The sequence below is a fragment of the Bos grunniens genome, chromosome 14, assembly GCF_055505025.1.
Source record: "Bos grunniens cultivar Pamir isolate PY7600 chromosome 14, Bosgru_T2T1.0, whole genome shotgun sequence".
Taxonomy (NCBI): Eukaryota; Metazoa; Chordata; class Mammalia; order Artiodactyla; family Bovidae; genus Bos; species Bos grunniens.
Genome location: NC_141178.1, coordinates 25,141,408 through 25,158,127, shown reverse-complemented (window position 1 = coordinate 25,158,127; position 16,720 = coordinate 25,141,408). Strand labels below are relative to the sequence as shown.

The following is a 16,720-nucleotide window of genomic DNA, read 5'->3' as shown; positions in this document are numbered from 1 at the left end:
CAGAATATTCACCTAATCTATTGAAATGACCAATCTATAAGCATCATTTCTGGGAAGGTTCAACTCTTTGTACTGGTAATATCTGGCACCAGGCTTAGTGCATAGGATGCATTCAACACATATTGCTAGGACTAACGTGAACTGGTGCAGGATTAATAAGCCTGAACTAATAAAGGGTTGGATCTCAGTGTTTTTCCATTTGAAGGGTGATGCATAGGGAGAATAAAAGGCAGGGAGATGCTGAGACTCCTGGGCTAAGGAGCAGCTAGTGGGTATTAGTGCTGGAAAGTGAGAGTAGAATCCAAAAAGCAAAGTTAAACCCCCCCAAACTGATAAGCATGAATTAGTATTGTGACAGGGTAGCCTCAAATTAGGAGCCATCAGAAGTAAAGCAAGTAGGAAGAAGCAAGAGGCTGGAAAAGAAATGTGGGATGAGCCAACAGCACCAGCAGCCATTGCTGTTGGCTCAGCCTGCTGATACAGTTGAGTTTCCCACACACCAAGTGGCCACAGCCCGACATCTGACATCAATTAGTTGTTTCACCTTGCTCTCTATAACTTCTCTGAACCTCAGTCACCACATCTATAAAACGAGATTCTTGGAGCTCATAATATTTAATGTCTCTTCCAGCTCACTTTTTCTAATGGTTTTCTTTCTTCTGTGAATACTATTTTTTCAGATACCAAAATAAGAAATGAGATTCATGTCACGCATATCACTACAGAAACTATTTCAAATGTCAGTTTGATGGATCTATTGTCTATAAAGACAATAATGCTTCTCCATTTCATAAAAGAAGCAGTATACTGGAAATTCTAATAATAGAAATTCTTGAAAATAATATATTTGGTCTCAGCCATCTTTTTTTTATAAAACCATAAACCAAGATTTGGGTGCATGTTCAGTATTGCCACTGATTTATGAAACAACAATATTAGATAAAAGCATCAACATTTAAGGCATTTTTTTGCATTGATTTACCTTTTTATTACTTTCCCATATTTACCCTTTTACTTTATTTCATGGTTGTTTTGCCATAACTGAGTAATACCATATGCACCAACATTCAATGAGAGTCCATTTAATCTACAACATATTTTAAGTGTACAATGCCTTTGTCAATTTTTATAGGGCTTAAAATGTTATTTTCCTAAGAATTACATGGGGAAATTCTATTCTTTGTGCTTTAAGATATGCTCTTGTTTAAGAGGTTCCTTGAAGTGATCTCTTGAAGTGAAATGATAGAGAATGCATTTCATATGCAAGACATGTCATAATCTCACACAGATTGTCATTCTTATGAACATGAAGTGGCAAGAGTTTTGAGGGCCCAGTAAAAAATCTCTCCCCAAACTCTCTTTTGTAGTAGAAAATTATAGCATTAATTCTCTGCTAGTCCCTGGGCAAAAGACTTGGGCATGCAATTTATGAATGAACAACAAATGTCTGATAATCTTCACTTCTTAAAAATTGTTTTTCTCTATTTAAGAATGCTACTTGTCAAACACTGGACTCTATATTTGCTTTCCCACCACCTATAACATTTCCCAGGATATTACAGGCATCAACCACTGTGAAAATGATTAAATAAAAAAATGAAAAATTATCTATCCTTGAACACTTGCACCTCGTTCATTCTGTAGCCTTCATTTTTGTATTCCCTGCATGAATATTGTGTGTTACCAGAATTTGTCTGTGACATTCATGAGAGTGTGCTTGTGCTTGATGGGTGATCATTCTTTAGAAGGAGCACATCCTGAGGGGGCCCATCTAGCTTCTTTCAAAGCAACATCTCGGCTCTACCCCAACTTGCTGTGTGATTATAGACAATTTGCCTAACTTCCAGAGTCTGTTTCCTTATAAGTGAAATGAGAAAAATAATAGAATGGCTGGATTGTTATAAGTAGTCGATGAGCTATGTATTTGTAAAACCTTATACATACCTAGCTTTAGTAGAGGCTTAGTGTGTTGTCATTGTTGTTATTACTTTTTGTTATATTAAACAGTAGTTTGTAAGAAATAAAATCAGTGGAAGAAAACATTATTGTAAACTGTATACTAAGACAAAAAAGGTAGGTGCTGATGAGAGTATTTTTAATGACCCATTGTATTAAAAGTGCTGGCAAAGTAAACTTGCCAACTACCTGGCCTGAGATCTGTCACTTTATCTCAAATTACCTTGCCCTCTAATATAGTAAATTGGAATGAAGTAGTCACTCTCTAATGGTGCTTGTTTTTATCAAAGAAAAAAGTAAGTGAATTCTCAATGAACTGGCTAAAAATGTAATCAGTCAATCAGTCAACCAGCCAACCAGTCCACAGGAGAACAGTTCCCACAACTCTGATGTTAGTGAAACAGCAGAAGGTAGATTTGAGTCCTTTCTTTCCTTTCTAACAAGACACCTAAGCCCTCTGAGCCTCAGATTTTTAAATCATAAAATGGAGTCAATACTTTGCTTTTAAGGTTGGTGTAAGAATCAGGTCAGACAGAGTATGAAAGTTCTTTGTAAACACAAAATCACTTTACAAATGTAACATTAATTCCTTGCTTAAAAATCATCACTGATTGTTTATTGTGTCATTTTGAATCGCATCCTATATCCTCTTATTAGCTTTTTGGCCTATACTTTATAAAAGCTCTGGAGTCAGACACTGAGAGTGGCACTGTAGTCAAATAATTTTATGAGTCAGATTGGGAGTCTCCTACTTTATAACCTATTAGCTCTTGTGGCCGCCAAATTCTACGCTTAAGATTCACATCTTAGATGTTTATAAAACATGGAACCTTGAAGTAGCCATCATATTCTGTAAACATATTTTGAAACCAGTACAGAATATATGAAGACAATCAAATTTGTTGCATATATTTTCAGAACCTGGCTAATGTAGCACTTGAAGATGGATTTCACAAATACACATCTACCGAGGAATATTTAGAGATAAGATGAAAGTTGTCCTCCTTATTAATTACACATTGTATATTTGACTTCTGCCTCTCTCCTCAGCGTTTAAATCAACTACATCTGGTTTTTGCTACTTAAGTGTGCCATTACCTTTTACATTAAAAAACAATTAGAGAGAGAAGCCCCATTTGATTAAAAAATAATTAGCTAGCATTAGATTCATGTTACTCATCATGGCAGCCCGAAGAAGAATTTTAGGATAGGTTGGAGACCTGCTTTATTTCTACAACAGGATCAGCAATAGAATTGGGGTGCTCTTTGTGATGAATACTGGTATAAGGCAGATACTTGATTTGCTGGTGTTGATTTTTACAGTTAAAGGCACAATAATGCAGAATAGACGAATGGATAGTATCTAACATTGATAAACCACAAAGCAGCTAAGCCTTGATGTAGTCACTCTATGTCAGAGGGAGTCCTCCTCTATGGAGACTGGGACACATGATTATTACTACACCCAGAATAAGTCAGACTCTGGGAACTGACTCCCACTATCCAACCACATAAGAAGTTGATGTAATTGTATCAGCAGATCTATACTAGAACTCACTGGTTAGTGAATATTCACTCAGGAAAGAAATCTACATAAGGAAAACAAGTTGTTAGTTGAAATTTCTTGGTAAGCATGGAATCTGGCATAAAATAATTTTGATGGTCTAAATCACTTTTACTCAAGAAAATTGCCATTTTGTGAACAAGGTAAGAGGCTAACTGTTCTTTAGTCCCTAGGTCGAGTCTATCTCTTTGCAACCCCATGGACCGTAGGCTGCCAGGCCCCTCTGTCCGTGGGATTTCCCAGGCAATTATACTGGACTGCACTGCCATTTCCTCCTCCAGGGGATCTTCCTGACCAAGGGATGGAACCCAGTTCTCCTGTGTCTCCTGCATTGCAGGAGGATTCTTGGAGCCACCTGGGAAACTCATAGAGTAATTAAGTAGCGCTTAAGATGACTAGATTAAAGGTTAAAAACATGGATTTTAGCACTGGGGGTTGAATTCTTATTTGTTCTTGAGCAAGCTGTGGATTTTCTAAGCCTTAGTAGTCTCACCTATAAAATGGCTATAACAATACCTACCATATATAATTGTTATAGGGTTAAGTGCTATCATAAAAGGAAAAGCACTTAGCTCAGTGCCTGCAGCATAGTAGACAATGGCTAAATGTCAGCTATAAATGCCAGATATCATCTCCATGATGGAGATTTATCTGCTGTTTTTGAGAATATGCACATTTATATACTGCCCCAGATTTCTGGATAAGCATGAAGCATACTGCTAATACATGCTTGAGGCTTCCTTTGCTAAGCATTCATTGTTAGAAACTTAAATCAATGTGATTGAAGCAAAAGAAAAAAAAAAAAGTGGGCTGCTCCCTGGGTCAGGAAGATCCCCTGGAGAAGGAAATGGCAACCCACTCCAGTACTTTTGCCTGGAAAATCCCATGGATGGAGTAGCCTGGTGGGCTACAGTCCATGAGGTCGCAAAGAGTCGGACACGACTGAGCAACTTCACTCAAGGAACATCACACAGTTTACAACTGCATGTCCAAGGATGAATCTGGCTAAAAACATGACAGGATTGAGGTACTCTGAAAGTACCCTTCTGTTTGTATTACCTGGCTATCTGTCTACCTACCTACCTGTCTTTCTGACTTAGCCTCATTCTTAGGCTGGCACTGGTTTTGTGATGGCTAAATGGGACATCAAGTGTCAAGCATATATGTTACCAACTTACCACGGAGGAAAAAGAAGTTCTTTTGTAAACGTTGGACAGAATTGCATAACTGAGACTTAATGGCTTTGCTTATGGTATCTTTTCATTCTTGAACAATTCATTCTCTCCAAGCAAGAGCAGAACATTGTGGTTTGTCAGGCTCAAACATGTACCTATCCCTGAAGCTAGGGTAGGACAATTCTACTCAAAGAATTTGCTGTAAAGGAGGAAAGACACTATTCCAAAAGAAAGTTACGGGATGTTATTAGAAAAAAAAAAGGAACATATGAGCAGAATCCAAAACAATAGATGTCTGATACTCCAATCTACCCTCTGTTCTCTACGCTTCTATTGTTGTTTAAATATGTTAGTTCAATTGGAATAAAGCCAAGATTGAATTTAGCCTAGAGACATAAATATTGTTAAGATAATTTCTAGATATGTATCCTAATCTATTTTGTAATTGTTTTATATATAAAAAAAATTTGTTTCCCCCTACTTCTAATTTGGTAATAAAGGATGAAGGGGAGTTACCTTATATTGACCACAAACAAGGTCAGAACTTATTAGTAATAACATGAGTTTAATTCTTACCTTTCATTTTCTTTAGCTTGGAGCAGACTCACATTTGAGGAATAGAAATAAGAGATGTTGTTAGAAAGTGAACTGCCAAAGTTTACAGAGAAGAATTTAGTTTTAGGCTATATTTATTACATGACAGTAGTGTTATTATAGATTATAAAATAGGGGATGTATTTTGGTTCACCAAATCAGTAAAAATCACGTAGCTGTTAATGATTTGGAACCCAGCTTGTGAAGCACGACTTGGCAGAACTCTCCAGTGGTTAACAGTGTTGGTATGAGAGTTAAGGACTTCAGTACTCAATTCCAAGTCTGACTGTTTTGTGGTGTGTGGCCTTGGACCTGACTTCTCTCGGATGCAGTTTTCCCCATATGTGTAATTGGGTAATAAAATGTAGTCACCACACAGTGCTGGGGGAGAATTTAGTGCACTGAGAGGGAAGTGCAGGCTTCTTTCTGTATTTTTCAAGCAGTGCACGTGCTCAGCCTTATTCTCCCAGGTGCCTAATGGGCTCCCTTATATGAAGTCACTTAGTAATTCTTCATGGCCTCTATGGTACTATTTATTTTGCAACTGTAGTATTTTCTAAGATGGCACCATAAAGGACTAAATGTTGCCCAAAGCAAAAAAGGCAGATGCTGCTTATGGACCAGAGTTTCAGTGAGGGTTTTTTTTTTTTTTTTTCCCTTTGTGAAGGAGCACTGAGAAGCTCTGAGGCTCTGCCGCTCATTTCATATGCTTTTGCCCATACTTTAATATTCCTTTAAAAGGCTTGTGTTTTGGATAACTGTCCCCCTCCCACTACTTGTCTCATTTCTCTAACCCAGCATAATCTTTTATTTTTCATTACAGAGGAGGTGGAATTATTCTCAAAGTTGAGTGGTCATTATGATAATAATGAAAAGACCAGAGAACCAAGATTTAGATTTAAATTATTCTGGCTACTTTGTTGAGTTTTTGCTGGATGACCTTAGGCTCATTATTGACCTTCTCTAATTCTGTTTCCTCACCTATAAAATGAAAAGAACAGTGAGTTCATCCATGCGTGACTCTCACACCTTTGCTGTAAGGGTTAAATGAGAAACCACTAGCCAAGTGGGAATTTCCATGCTGATTGTGTTGATTAGATATGTGCATCAGTATATCAGGAGTTTGTTAGCAACTGTGTTCCTGTGTGCTCTGTCCCATTTCCCCAGCTCCCAGAGTTGCAGAGGATTTCTGCCAGATGGCTGATTTGCCAGCTGTGTCTTGTTTTGTCATTGTAAATATTACATGCTCCAACCGAAAGGCTTTGCTTATAATGTAGTATGCTTTGCCCTTCATCTCTTGCAGATTGAGAATTACATTGTGGAAAATATGAAGTCGGAGATGGCTCAGATACAGCAGAATGCAGTTCAGAACCACACGGCCACCATGCTCGAGATAGGGACCAGCCTCCTCTCTCAGACCGCAGAGCAGACCAGAAAGCTGACAGATGTTGAGACCCAGGTATGTCACAGACCCAGAGTTGACAAACTCTTAACTGGAAAGATTTCTTTTTTTTCCTTTAGCTTACTTCATAAACATAGAGCACATTTCAGCACTGAGATTGGGGAAACATATACATTTTTGTTTATTGGTAATAACAACAATGACTGCCTGACATGCTAGGCATGCTTCTCTCGATTTCATGAGAGCTGATATATTTAGCTTTGTATGTTTGCAAAAACAGGACTGGCAAAGCACTTAATCAGCATTTAAATTTCAAATAAACACTGCAACTACCAACTGTGATACGACCTATATCAAACAGAATAAGCGTTTGTGTCAAATCAGTGCCTGTGATGTACATTTTGACCTGTACTCTTTTATCTCAGGTAGTACTCTACCATAATGGCACCTGCAGAGGTTTTGTGCAGTCAGTGGATAGGAAGGATAACCCCAAATGAACTGACCTGGAATGTGTAGATTTTCTTTTTGTCAGCATGATTTTATAATGAAAAGTAAATTAAAACTCTGTCTTCATATGTATGTTCAGATATGTGTGTGTGCTCAGTTGTTCAGTAGTGTCTGACTCTTTGGACTGTGGCCTGCCAGGCTCCTCTGCCCATGGAATATTTCAGGCAGGTTGCCATTTCCTCCTCCAGGAGATCTTCCTGACCCAGGGATCGAACATGTCTCTTGAATCTCCTGCATTAGCAGGTGGATTCTTTTACCACTGTGCCACCTGGGAAGCCCCATATGTACACATACGTATATGTATTATATATTATGTATCACCCTACTATGGACAATGACATACTTATGTTCAAGTCAGTAAAATGTCTTTTAACTATCACTGTCACAAGTCTCGGAGAAGGCACTGGCACCCCACTCCAGTACTCTTGCCTGGAAAATCCCATGGGCGGAGGAGCCTGGTAGGCTGCAGTCCATGGGGTCGCTAAGAGTCGGACACGACTGAGCGACTTCACTTTCACTTTTTACTTTCATGCATTGGAGAAGGAAATGGCAACCCGCTCCAGTGTTCTTGCCTGGAGAACCCCAGGGATGGGGGAACCTGGTGGGCTGCCGTCTATGGGGTCACACAGAGTCAGACATGACTGAAGCGACTTAGCAGTCACAAGTCTACCAAGTCTACTGTCACAGTTTAATGAAAATATTATTTTTGATGACTGGAAGATAATCTCTTGGTCCCCTTTTAGACATGGAAATGGTTAGTCCATTTACCGTCTTGAAATCCAAAGAATGATTCTGTCTCAATGAAGTTGATAACTGGAATTGAAGGTGAACTATATTGTGAAAAGATAAACCGAGGCACATTAAACTTTTCAAGAGTTTACTTAAGCAAACATTGATTTAAATTGTGCAGCCCAAAAGTAGCTCTACTACAGGCACAAAGGGGAAGGTTTTTAATATGGAAGATTTAGAAGAAAAGCAAGGAAATTATTTGCTTGGCCATAGCTTAAGCATTTGCCTTATTTAGGAAAGCCTGGTTGGCTGTTTGTGATTGGTTGTTCTTAAGTTTCATTTTCGTGGATTTAAGCCCATTGACTCTGGCTTAGATTTAGGTTTGCTTATGTAGGTTACCAAGGCATTAGAGTCATCGCAGTCTGATGGCCTCTAATGTTTAACTTTTAACAATATAAATTCAAAAATAATATGCAATCTTCATTATTATTCAGTTGCTAAGTGGTGTCCAACTCTTTGCAACCCCATGGACTGCAGCATGACAGGCTTCCCTGTCCTCCAACATATAACCTTGTTTCTGTTTTATGTCATTTGTGTTAATGGCATCATAGGTCAAATGTTGATAATTAAAGACAAATAGCAATAATAATTTATATGGACAGGGCATTTTATATTATGCAAACCACTTTCTCATGGACAAATGATACCCATGAAGACTATTTAGAACAGAAAGCTTGAGTGGTTTTCTCATATTGATACAGCTTGTTGTTGTTCAGTAGCTACTGCTGCTGCTGCTAAGTCACTTCAGTTATGTCCGACTCTGTGCAACCCCATAGAAGGCAGGCCACCAGGCTCCCCGTCCTTGGGATTCTCCAGGCAAGAACACTGGAGCGGGTTGCCATTTCCTTCTCCAATGCATGAAAGTAAAAAGTGAAAGTGAAGTCGCTCAGTCATGTCCGACTCTTGGTGACCCCATGGACTGCAGCCTACCAGGCTCCTCCATCCATGGGATTTTCCAGTCAAGAGTACTGGAGTACGTGCCATTCCCTTCTCCGTAGCTAAGCTGTGTCCAATTCTGACCCCGTGGACTGCAGAAAACCTGGCTTTCCTGTCCTTCACTATCTCCTGGAGTTTGCTCAAACTCAAGTCCATTGTGTTAATTATGCCACCCAACCATCTCATCCTCTGTTGATACAGCTAGTGAATTGAGTTTGGTACTCAAACTGAAACATACACATTTCTTTCCTTTTCTGGCCTCCTTGATTAGTAACAATACCTGCATTGGCAGGAGGGTTCTTTACCACTAGCGCCATCTGAGAAGCACCATACATATTCTACTTAAATCTAATTGAAAGTAAAAGTTGCTCAGTCGTGCCTGACTCTATGCAACCCCATGGACTAAAAGTCCATGGAATTCTGTAGGCCAGAATACTGGAGTGGGTAGCCTTTCCCTTCTCCAGGGGATCTTCCCAACCCAGGGATTGAACACAGGTCTCCCACATTGCAGGTGATTCTTTACCAGCTGAGCCACAAGGGAAGCCCAAGAATACTGGAGTGGGTAGCCTATCCCTTCTCCAGCAGATCTTCCCAAACCAGGGCTTAAACTGGGGTCTCCTGCATTGCAGGTGGATTCTTTACCAACTGAGCTATCAGAGAAGTCCTAAAACCTAATTATTCAAGTTCTAATGCAAGGCCAGGTTTACAAAGTGAGTCCTAGATTATTCCTTAATCTCAGTACACTCTATTCTTTTGTCATAAGCATTTATAAACCTTTAGTGCTATCCAGGTATGCTCCCAGGTTTTTCTTCCCTTATTCAGTCTACTTTATTTCACTTTGGTAAGTCTTACTATTCCTAAACTCATTTCAGGTCTCAGTTATTTTAGGAACTCATGGCAATAGTTTTGCAGTGTATTTTAATGCCCTAGCTTTTACATGATGTTGTTATAAAGATAAGTAACTTACTGCTTTTTAGTCTTCTGCTGACCTTCTAGACTTGAACTTAATTAAAGTAGGTAGAACCTTGGAATTATTGCAGTGGTATTTAAAAGTATTCTTGTGCTCAATAAGCATCATAATGAGAAAAGACAGAGAATGAGTATAATTAAATAACCCTGCTGGTCATGGTGGTGAGACCAGGAACCAATGCTGGGCCTGTTCCTTCCTCCTTAGTTTAGCTTGCAATGTTTTCTTAACTCTGTTACCAGTTCATACCAATATCTCCTCTCTTTCTAGTTCCTCTTCCAAGCGCGCAGTGTGAAGGGATTCATTTCAGATATTATTCATGCCTCTTCCTGTAGTGTGAATCTATTTCTGACTTCTTCCTCAGGCCAATTTTGAGTCAATGTACACTAGTAGACAAAAAAAATGTATATTAAAATTCACCTCTAATAATCTGCGCTTACCTCTCTTTAAAGCAATTTTACATATATTCAATTCAGTTCAGTTCAGTCACTCAGTCATGTCTGACTCCTTGGGAACCCATGGACTGCAGCATGCCAGGCCTCCCTGTCCATCACCAACTCACAGAGTTTACTCATGTCCACTGTGTCGGTGATGCCATCCAACCAACTCATCCTCTGTTGGCCCCTTCTCCTCCTGCTTCCAATCTTCCCCAGTATCAGGGTCTTTTCAAATGAGTCAGTTCTTCACATCAGGTGGCCAAAGTATTGGAGTTTCAGCTTCAGCATCAGTCCTTCCAATGAATATTCAGGACTGATCTCCTTTAAGATGAACTGGTTGGATCTCCTTGTATTCCAAGGGACTCTCAGGAGTCTTGTCCAACACCACAGTTCAAAAGCATCAATTCTTCAGTGCTCAGCTTTCTTTTAGTCCAACTCTCACATCCATACATGACTACTGGAAAAACCATAGCTTTGACTAGACAAGCCTTTGTTGGCAAAGTAATGTCTCTACTTTTTAATATGCTGTCTAGGTTGGTCGTAACTTTTCTTCCAAGGAGCAGAACAAACATCTTTTAATTTCATGGCTTCAGTCACCATCTGCAGTGATTTTGGAGCCCCCAAAAATAAAGTCTCTTACTGTTTCCCCATCTATTTGCCATGAAGTGATGGGACCAGATGCCATGATCTTAGTTTTCTGAATATTGAGTTTTAAGCCAACTTTTTCACTGCTGAGTTTTCCAAATTTGCTGGCATATTGAGTGCAGCACTTTCACAGCATCATCTTTTAGGATTTGAAATAGCTCAACTGGAATTCCATCACCTCCACTAGCTTTGTTCGTAGTGATGCTTCTTCAGGCCCACTTGACTTCACATTCCAGGATGTCTGGCTCTAGGTAAGTGATCACACCATTGTGATTATCTGGATAATCAAGATCTTTTTTGTACAGTTCTTCTGTATATTCTTGCCACCTCTTAATATCTTCTGCTTCTGTTAGGTCTGTACCATTTTTGTCCTTTATTGTGCCCATCTTTGCATGAAATGTTCCCATGGTATCTCTCATTTTCTTGAAGAGATCTCTAGTCTTTCCTATTATATTGTTTTCCTCTATTTCTTTGCACTGATCACTGAGGAAGGCTTTCTTATCTCTCCTTGCTAGTCTTTGGAACTCTGTATTTAAATGAGTGTATCTTTCCTTTTCTCCTTTGCCTTTCACTTCTCTTCTATGCATAGCTATTTGCAAGGCCTCCTCAGATAACCATTTTGCCTTTTTGCATTTCTTTTCCTTGGGGGTGGTTTTGATCCCTGTCTCCTGTACAATGTCAGGAACTTTTGTCCATAGATCTTCAGGCGCTCTGCCTATCAGATCTAATCCCTTGAATCTATTTGTTACTTCCATCGTATAATTGTAAGGGATTTGATTTAGGTCATACCTGAATTCCCTACCTTCTTCAATTTAAGTCTGAATTTGGCAATAAGGAGTTCATGGTCTGTGCCACAGTCAGCTCCCAGTCTTGTTTTTGCTGACTGTGTAGAACTTTTCCATCTTTGGCTGCAAAGAGTATAATCAATCTGTATTAGTTTTTAATTATTTTTAAACAAATATTTAGTGGGGTCGATATTATTACCATCCCTTGTTAAAGATGTGGAAGCTGAAACTCAAGAGAGGTAAAGAAATTGGCCCCAGGTGAAAAAACTTGTGAATATTAGAGGGAAGATTTGAACCCAGATTGTCTGGCATCAGAGTCTACATGCTTTACAGGCTTTCTGTCTGTACTCTCTCTCTCTTGTGATTCCTTTCTCTCTCAGAGGCTACAGATGCAACTGGGGTTCTAGCAGAAGATAAAATGAATTTCAGATAAAGCAAATTAATGTGGATCTAATAGTGGCAACAGAACATTTTCTATAAATGATGAAGCTGCTGCTTTTGCTACTGCTGCTGAGGGAACCACCATCTATTGGTGGTTTTTACCCTGTGCCTGCACATCATCTCATGTAACCACTGCTGTCCTTGTCACTTTCTGGCTGTGTAACTATTAATATAAAGAAGTTCTATAGAAACAGTACAATTCTCCTCCAACTTCCAATCATTTATATAGAGCCATAGTTTTAGAAACGTAATTTAATAAAAATTTTAAAGATATATTTTGAATACCTCCTTGATGCAAAATATTTTAATAAGTACCAAATAGAATACAGCGATAAGTAAAGCAGTCTTTATACTCAGTGAGCTTGAGTTAATGTGACAAAAATTTGCTAAACCATTTCTTTCTTGACTTTCCCTTAATTAGCTATGGAGCCTCGCTCACAGTCATAAAATGCATCTTTCCGATCTCTTGCTGGTGAAGAGGTGTAATAGATCAATGGCCCCAGCTGCTGGGCTCTGAAATCCATCACTGTGTTAGTACAGAGACCACAATTCTCAGTGGCCCCTTCCAGCCAAGGACGTATTGTGGCAGTGATGTTTAGACCCACCCCTGGTAGCTGTAAGATGCCACTGACACATGACTTGGCTCTCCATCATCAGCCTTGCCAAACTTTAGCACAACTCCCTGCATACTAAGACATCCAGTTAGCCTTACTCCTTTCCCTCTCTTCTTCACTGTGGTTAGATCTACATCCCAGTCAGAAGGTGACCATAGTCAACTCTGGCTTTTCCCCAATTTTCTCTCACAGGCATTTCCCCTAATTAATTTCCTGCAGTCTGGTATCTGCTTCTTAGAGGTCACAAACGATCACACCTGTTGTTTGGACTTGACTCATACAGTTGTAAACTTAAAGTAGTTCAGGAACATTTAAACAATGAGCTTGTATGTGTAAGCAAAAATAGGTTTGAAAGAACAGAAAGGTCAGCACTCAAAATTGAACCACTATCTCTTTAACTTGATGAGAGGATAGCTGAGTAAATATTTAACTTTTTGACTGAATTGAAATGGCAGTAAAATAAATTTGCTAATGAGTCATCCAAAGAAAATACCCTGATAATTAATTTTCTCACAAGGTCTGGAAAAGGGTTTGATAACCCATTAGAAGAGGGCTCAGTCAAATTTGAAATGCCATTTTTCAATGGCATTTTATTTTTGCAAAATAAAGTTTTATATGTTGCATATGGGTGGTTTCTCAATGTTGTTGTCCAGTCATTCAATCGTGTCTGATTCTGTGACCCCATGGACTGCACCACACCAGGCTACCCTATTCATCACCATCTCCCAGAGCTTGGTCAAACTCATGACCATGGAGTCAATGATGCCATCCAACTATCTCATCCTCTGTCGTCCCCTTCTCCTCCTGCCTTAAACCTTTCCCAACAGCAGGGTCTTTTCTAATGAGTTAGCTCTTCGCATCAGGTGGCTAAACTATTGGAGCTTCAGCTTCAGCATCAGTCCTTTCAATTAATATTTAGGACTGATTTACTTTAGGATGGACTGGTTGGATCTCCTTGCAGTCCAAGGGACTCTCCAACACCACAGTTCAAAAGCATCAATTCTTCAGCACTCAGCTGTCTTTACAGTTCAACACTCACATCCATACTTGACTACTGGAAAAACCATAGCTTAGACTAGACAGACCTTTGTTGGCAAAGTAATGTTTCTGCTTTTTAATATGCTGTCTACTGCAAGGAGATCCAACCAGTCCATTCTGAAGGAGATCAGCCCTGGGATTTCTTTGGAAGGACTGATGCTAAAGCTGAAACTCCAATACTTTGGCTACCTCATGTGAAGAGTTGACTCATTGAAAAAGACTTATGCTGGGAGGGATTGGGGGCAGGAGGAGAAGGGGATGACAGAGGATAAGATGGCTGGATGGCATCACTGACTTGATGGACATGAGTTTGAGTGAACTCTGGGAGCTGGTGATGGACAGGAAGGCCTGGCATGCTGTGATTCATGGGGTCGCAAAGAGTTGGACACGACTGAGCGACTGAACTGACTGAATGAACTAGGTTTGTCATAGCTTCTTTTCCTTAATAAGAGAGCAGAATTGAGTAGTTGCACCAGGGCCTGCTAAGACTAAGATATTTACTATCTGGCTTTCTACAGCAATAGCTGATTAACTCCTGCACCAAGATTCCAACTCATAGAGAGCAAGGATTTTGTCTATCTTGGTCACTACTCTATCCTTAGGATTTAAAATAGTACTCACACAACAGGCTATCAATAAATACATGTTGAATGATTAAATTCACTAATAATAGTCATGTTGTTATTGTTCAGTCTCTCAGTCATGTCTGACTCTGTGACCCCATGAACTGCAGCACGCCAGGCTTTGCTGTCCATCACCAACTCCCAGAACTTGCTCAAACTCACGTCCATTGAGTCGGTGATGCCATTCAAACATCTGGTCCTCTGTTGTCCCCTTTTCCTCCGGCCTTCTATCTTTCACAGCATCAGGGACTTTTCCAATGAATCAGCTCTTTGTATCAGGTGGCCAAAGTAGTGGAGTTTCAGCTGTACCATCAGTCCTTCAAATGCATATTCAGCATTGATTTTCTTTATGATTGACTGGTTTGATCTCCTTGTAGTCCAAGGGACTCTCCAAGAGTCTTCTCCAACACCACAGTTCAAAAGCATCAATTCTTCACTACTCAACCTTCTTTCTTGTCCAACTCTCATATCCATTCATGACTACTGAAAAAACCATTGCTTTGACTATACGAATCTTTTTTGGCAAAATAATGTCTCTGCTGTTTAATGTGTAGTCTAGGATGGACTAGCTTTTCATCCAAGGAGCAAGCGAACTTTAATTTCATGGCTGTAGTCACATCCTCAGTGCTTTTGGAGCCCAAGAAAAAGTCTGTCACTTTTTCCATTGTTACCTCATCTATTTGCCATGAAGTGATGGGACCGGATGCATGATCTTAGTTTTTTGAATGTTCAATTTTAAGCCAGCTTTTTCACTCTCCTTTTTTACCTTCATCAAGAGTCTCTTTAGTTCCTCTTTGATTTCTGCCATAAGGGTGGTGTCATCTACATATAGATTATTGATATATTATTAATAATAATTCTCTAAGATTATCTAATTTTCACAGATTTCCTCAACTTTTTACCAAAAATTTTATTGGCATTTTATTTTTTTATTTTTTTTGATTTAAATTTATTTATTTTAAGTGGAGGCTAATTATTTTACAATATTATATTGGTTTTGCCATACATCAACATGAAGCCACCACGGGTGTACATGTGCTCCCCATCCTGAACCCCCCCTCACCTCCCTCCCTGTACCATCCCTCTGGGTCATCCTAGTGCACCAGCCCCAAGCATCCTGTATCCTGCATCGAACCTGGACTGGCGTTTCATTTCTTATATGATATTATACATGTTTCAATGCCATTCTCCCAAATCATCCCACCCTCTCCCTCTCCCACAGAGTCCAAAAGACTGTTCTATACATCAGTGTCTCTTGCTGTCTCCCATACAGGGTTATCGTTACCATCTTTCTGAATTCCATATATATGCATTAGTATACTATATTGGTGTTTTTCTTTCTGGCTTACTTCACTCTGTATAATCGGCTCCAGTTTCATCCACCTCATTAGAACTGATTCAAATGTATTCTTTTTAATGGCTGAGTAATACTCCATTGTGTATATGTACCACAGCTTTCTTATCCATTCATCTGCTGATGGACATCTAAGTTACTTCCATGTCCTGGCTATTATAAACAGTGCTGCGATGAACTTTATTTTTTACCACTTAATAGTCTCTCTTAATTTGGAGCAATGTTACATTTTTTTTAAATTGAAGTATAGTTGATTTACAATGGTATATAAGTTTCAGGTGTACAGCATAAAGTGAAGTCGCTCAGTCATGGCTGACTCTTTGCGACCCCCATGGGCTGTAGCCTACCAGGCTCCTCTGTCCATGGGATTTTCCAGGCAAGGAAGTCAACATACAGCATAATGATTCACAATTTTTAAAGATTATACTTCATTTGAAGTTATAAATTATCACCTCTATTCCCTGTGTTGTACAGTGTATCATTTTAACATTTATTTTATGTGTGCGTGCACGCTCAGTCGCTTCAGTCATTGTCTGACTCTTTGTGACCCTATGGACTGTGTAGTCCACCAGGCTCTATCCATGGGATTCTCTACTAAGAATACTGGAATGGGTTGTCCTGCCCTTCTCCAGGGGATCTTCCTGACCCAGGGATTGAACCTGGGTCATCTCCTGCGTTGCAGGCACTCTTTACTGCTGAACTACCAGGGAAGATCCATTTGTTTTATATATAATAGTTTGTACTCCTTAGTCCCCTACCCCTATCTTGACCCTTCCTCACTTCCTTCTCCCCACTGGTAACCACTAAATTGTTCTCTATAACTGTGAGTCTGTTTCTTTTTTGTTATATTCACTAGTTTGTTTTTTTAGATTCTTCATATAAGTGATAACATA

The 16,720-nt window shown here is 39.4% G+C and overlaps 1 protein-coding gene across 5 annotated transcripts in view; it reads left to right on the top strand.

Annotated features, from left to right (window-relative positions):
- The window catches only part of ANGPT1 (angiopoietin 1), a 475,361-nt gene that overhangs the window by 353,330 nt on the left and 105,311 nt on the right, over nucleotides 1-16,720 (top strand). For all 5 annotated transcript variants that reach the window (XR_015140625.1, XR_015140626.1, XM_086336288.1 and 2 more), the window contains one exon: nucleotides 6,593-6,748. Coding sequence is in view for 3 of the 5 variants with exons in the window: in XM_086336288.1 (XP_086192414.1) it covers nucleotides 6,593-6,748 (156 nt within the window). In the remaining 2 variants the exon portion in view is untranslated. The remainder of the gene's footprint in view (nucleotides 1-6,592; nucleotides 6,749-16,720) is intronic.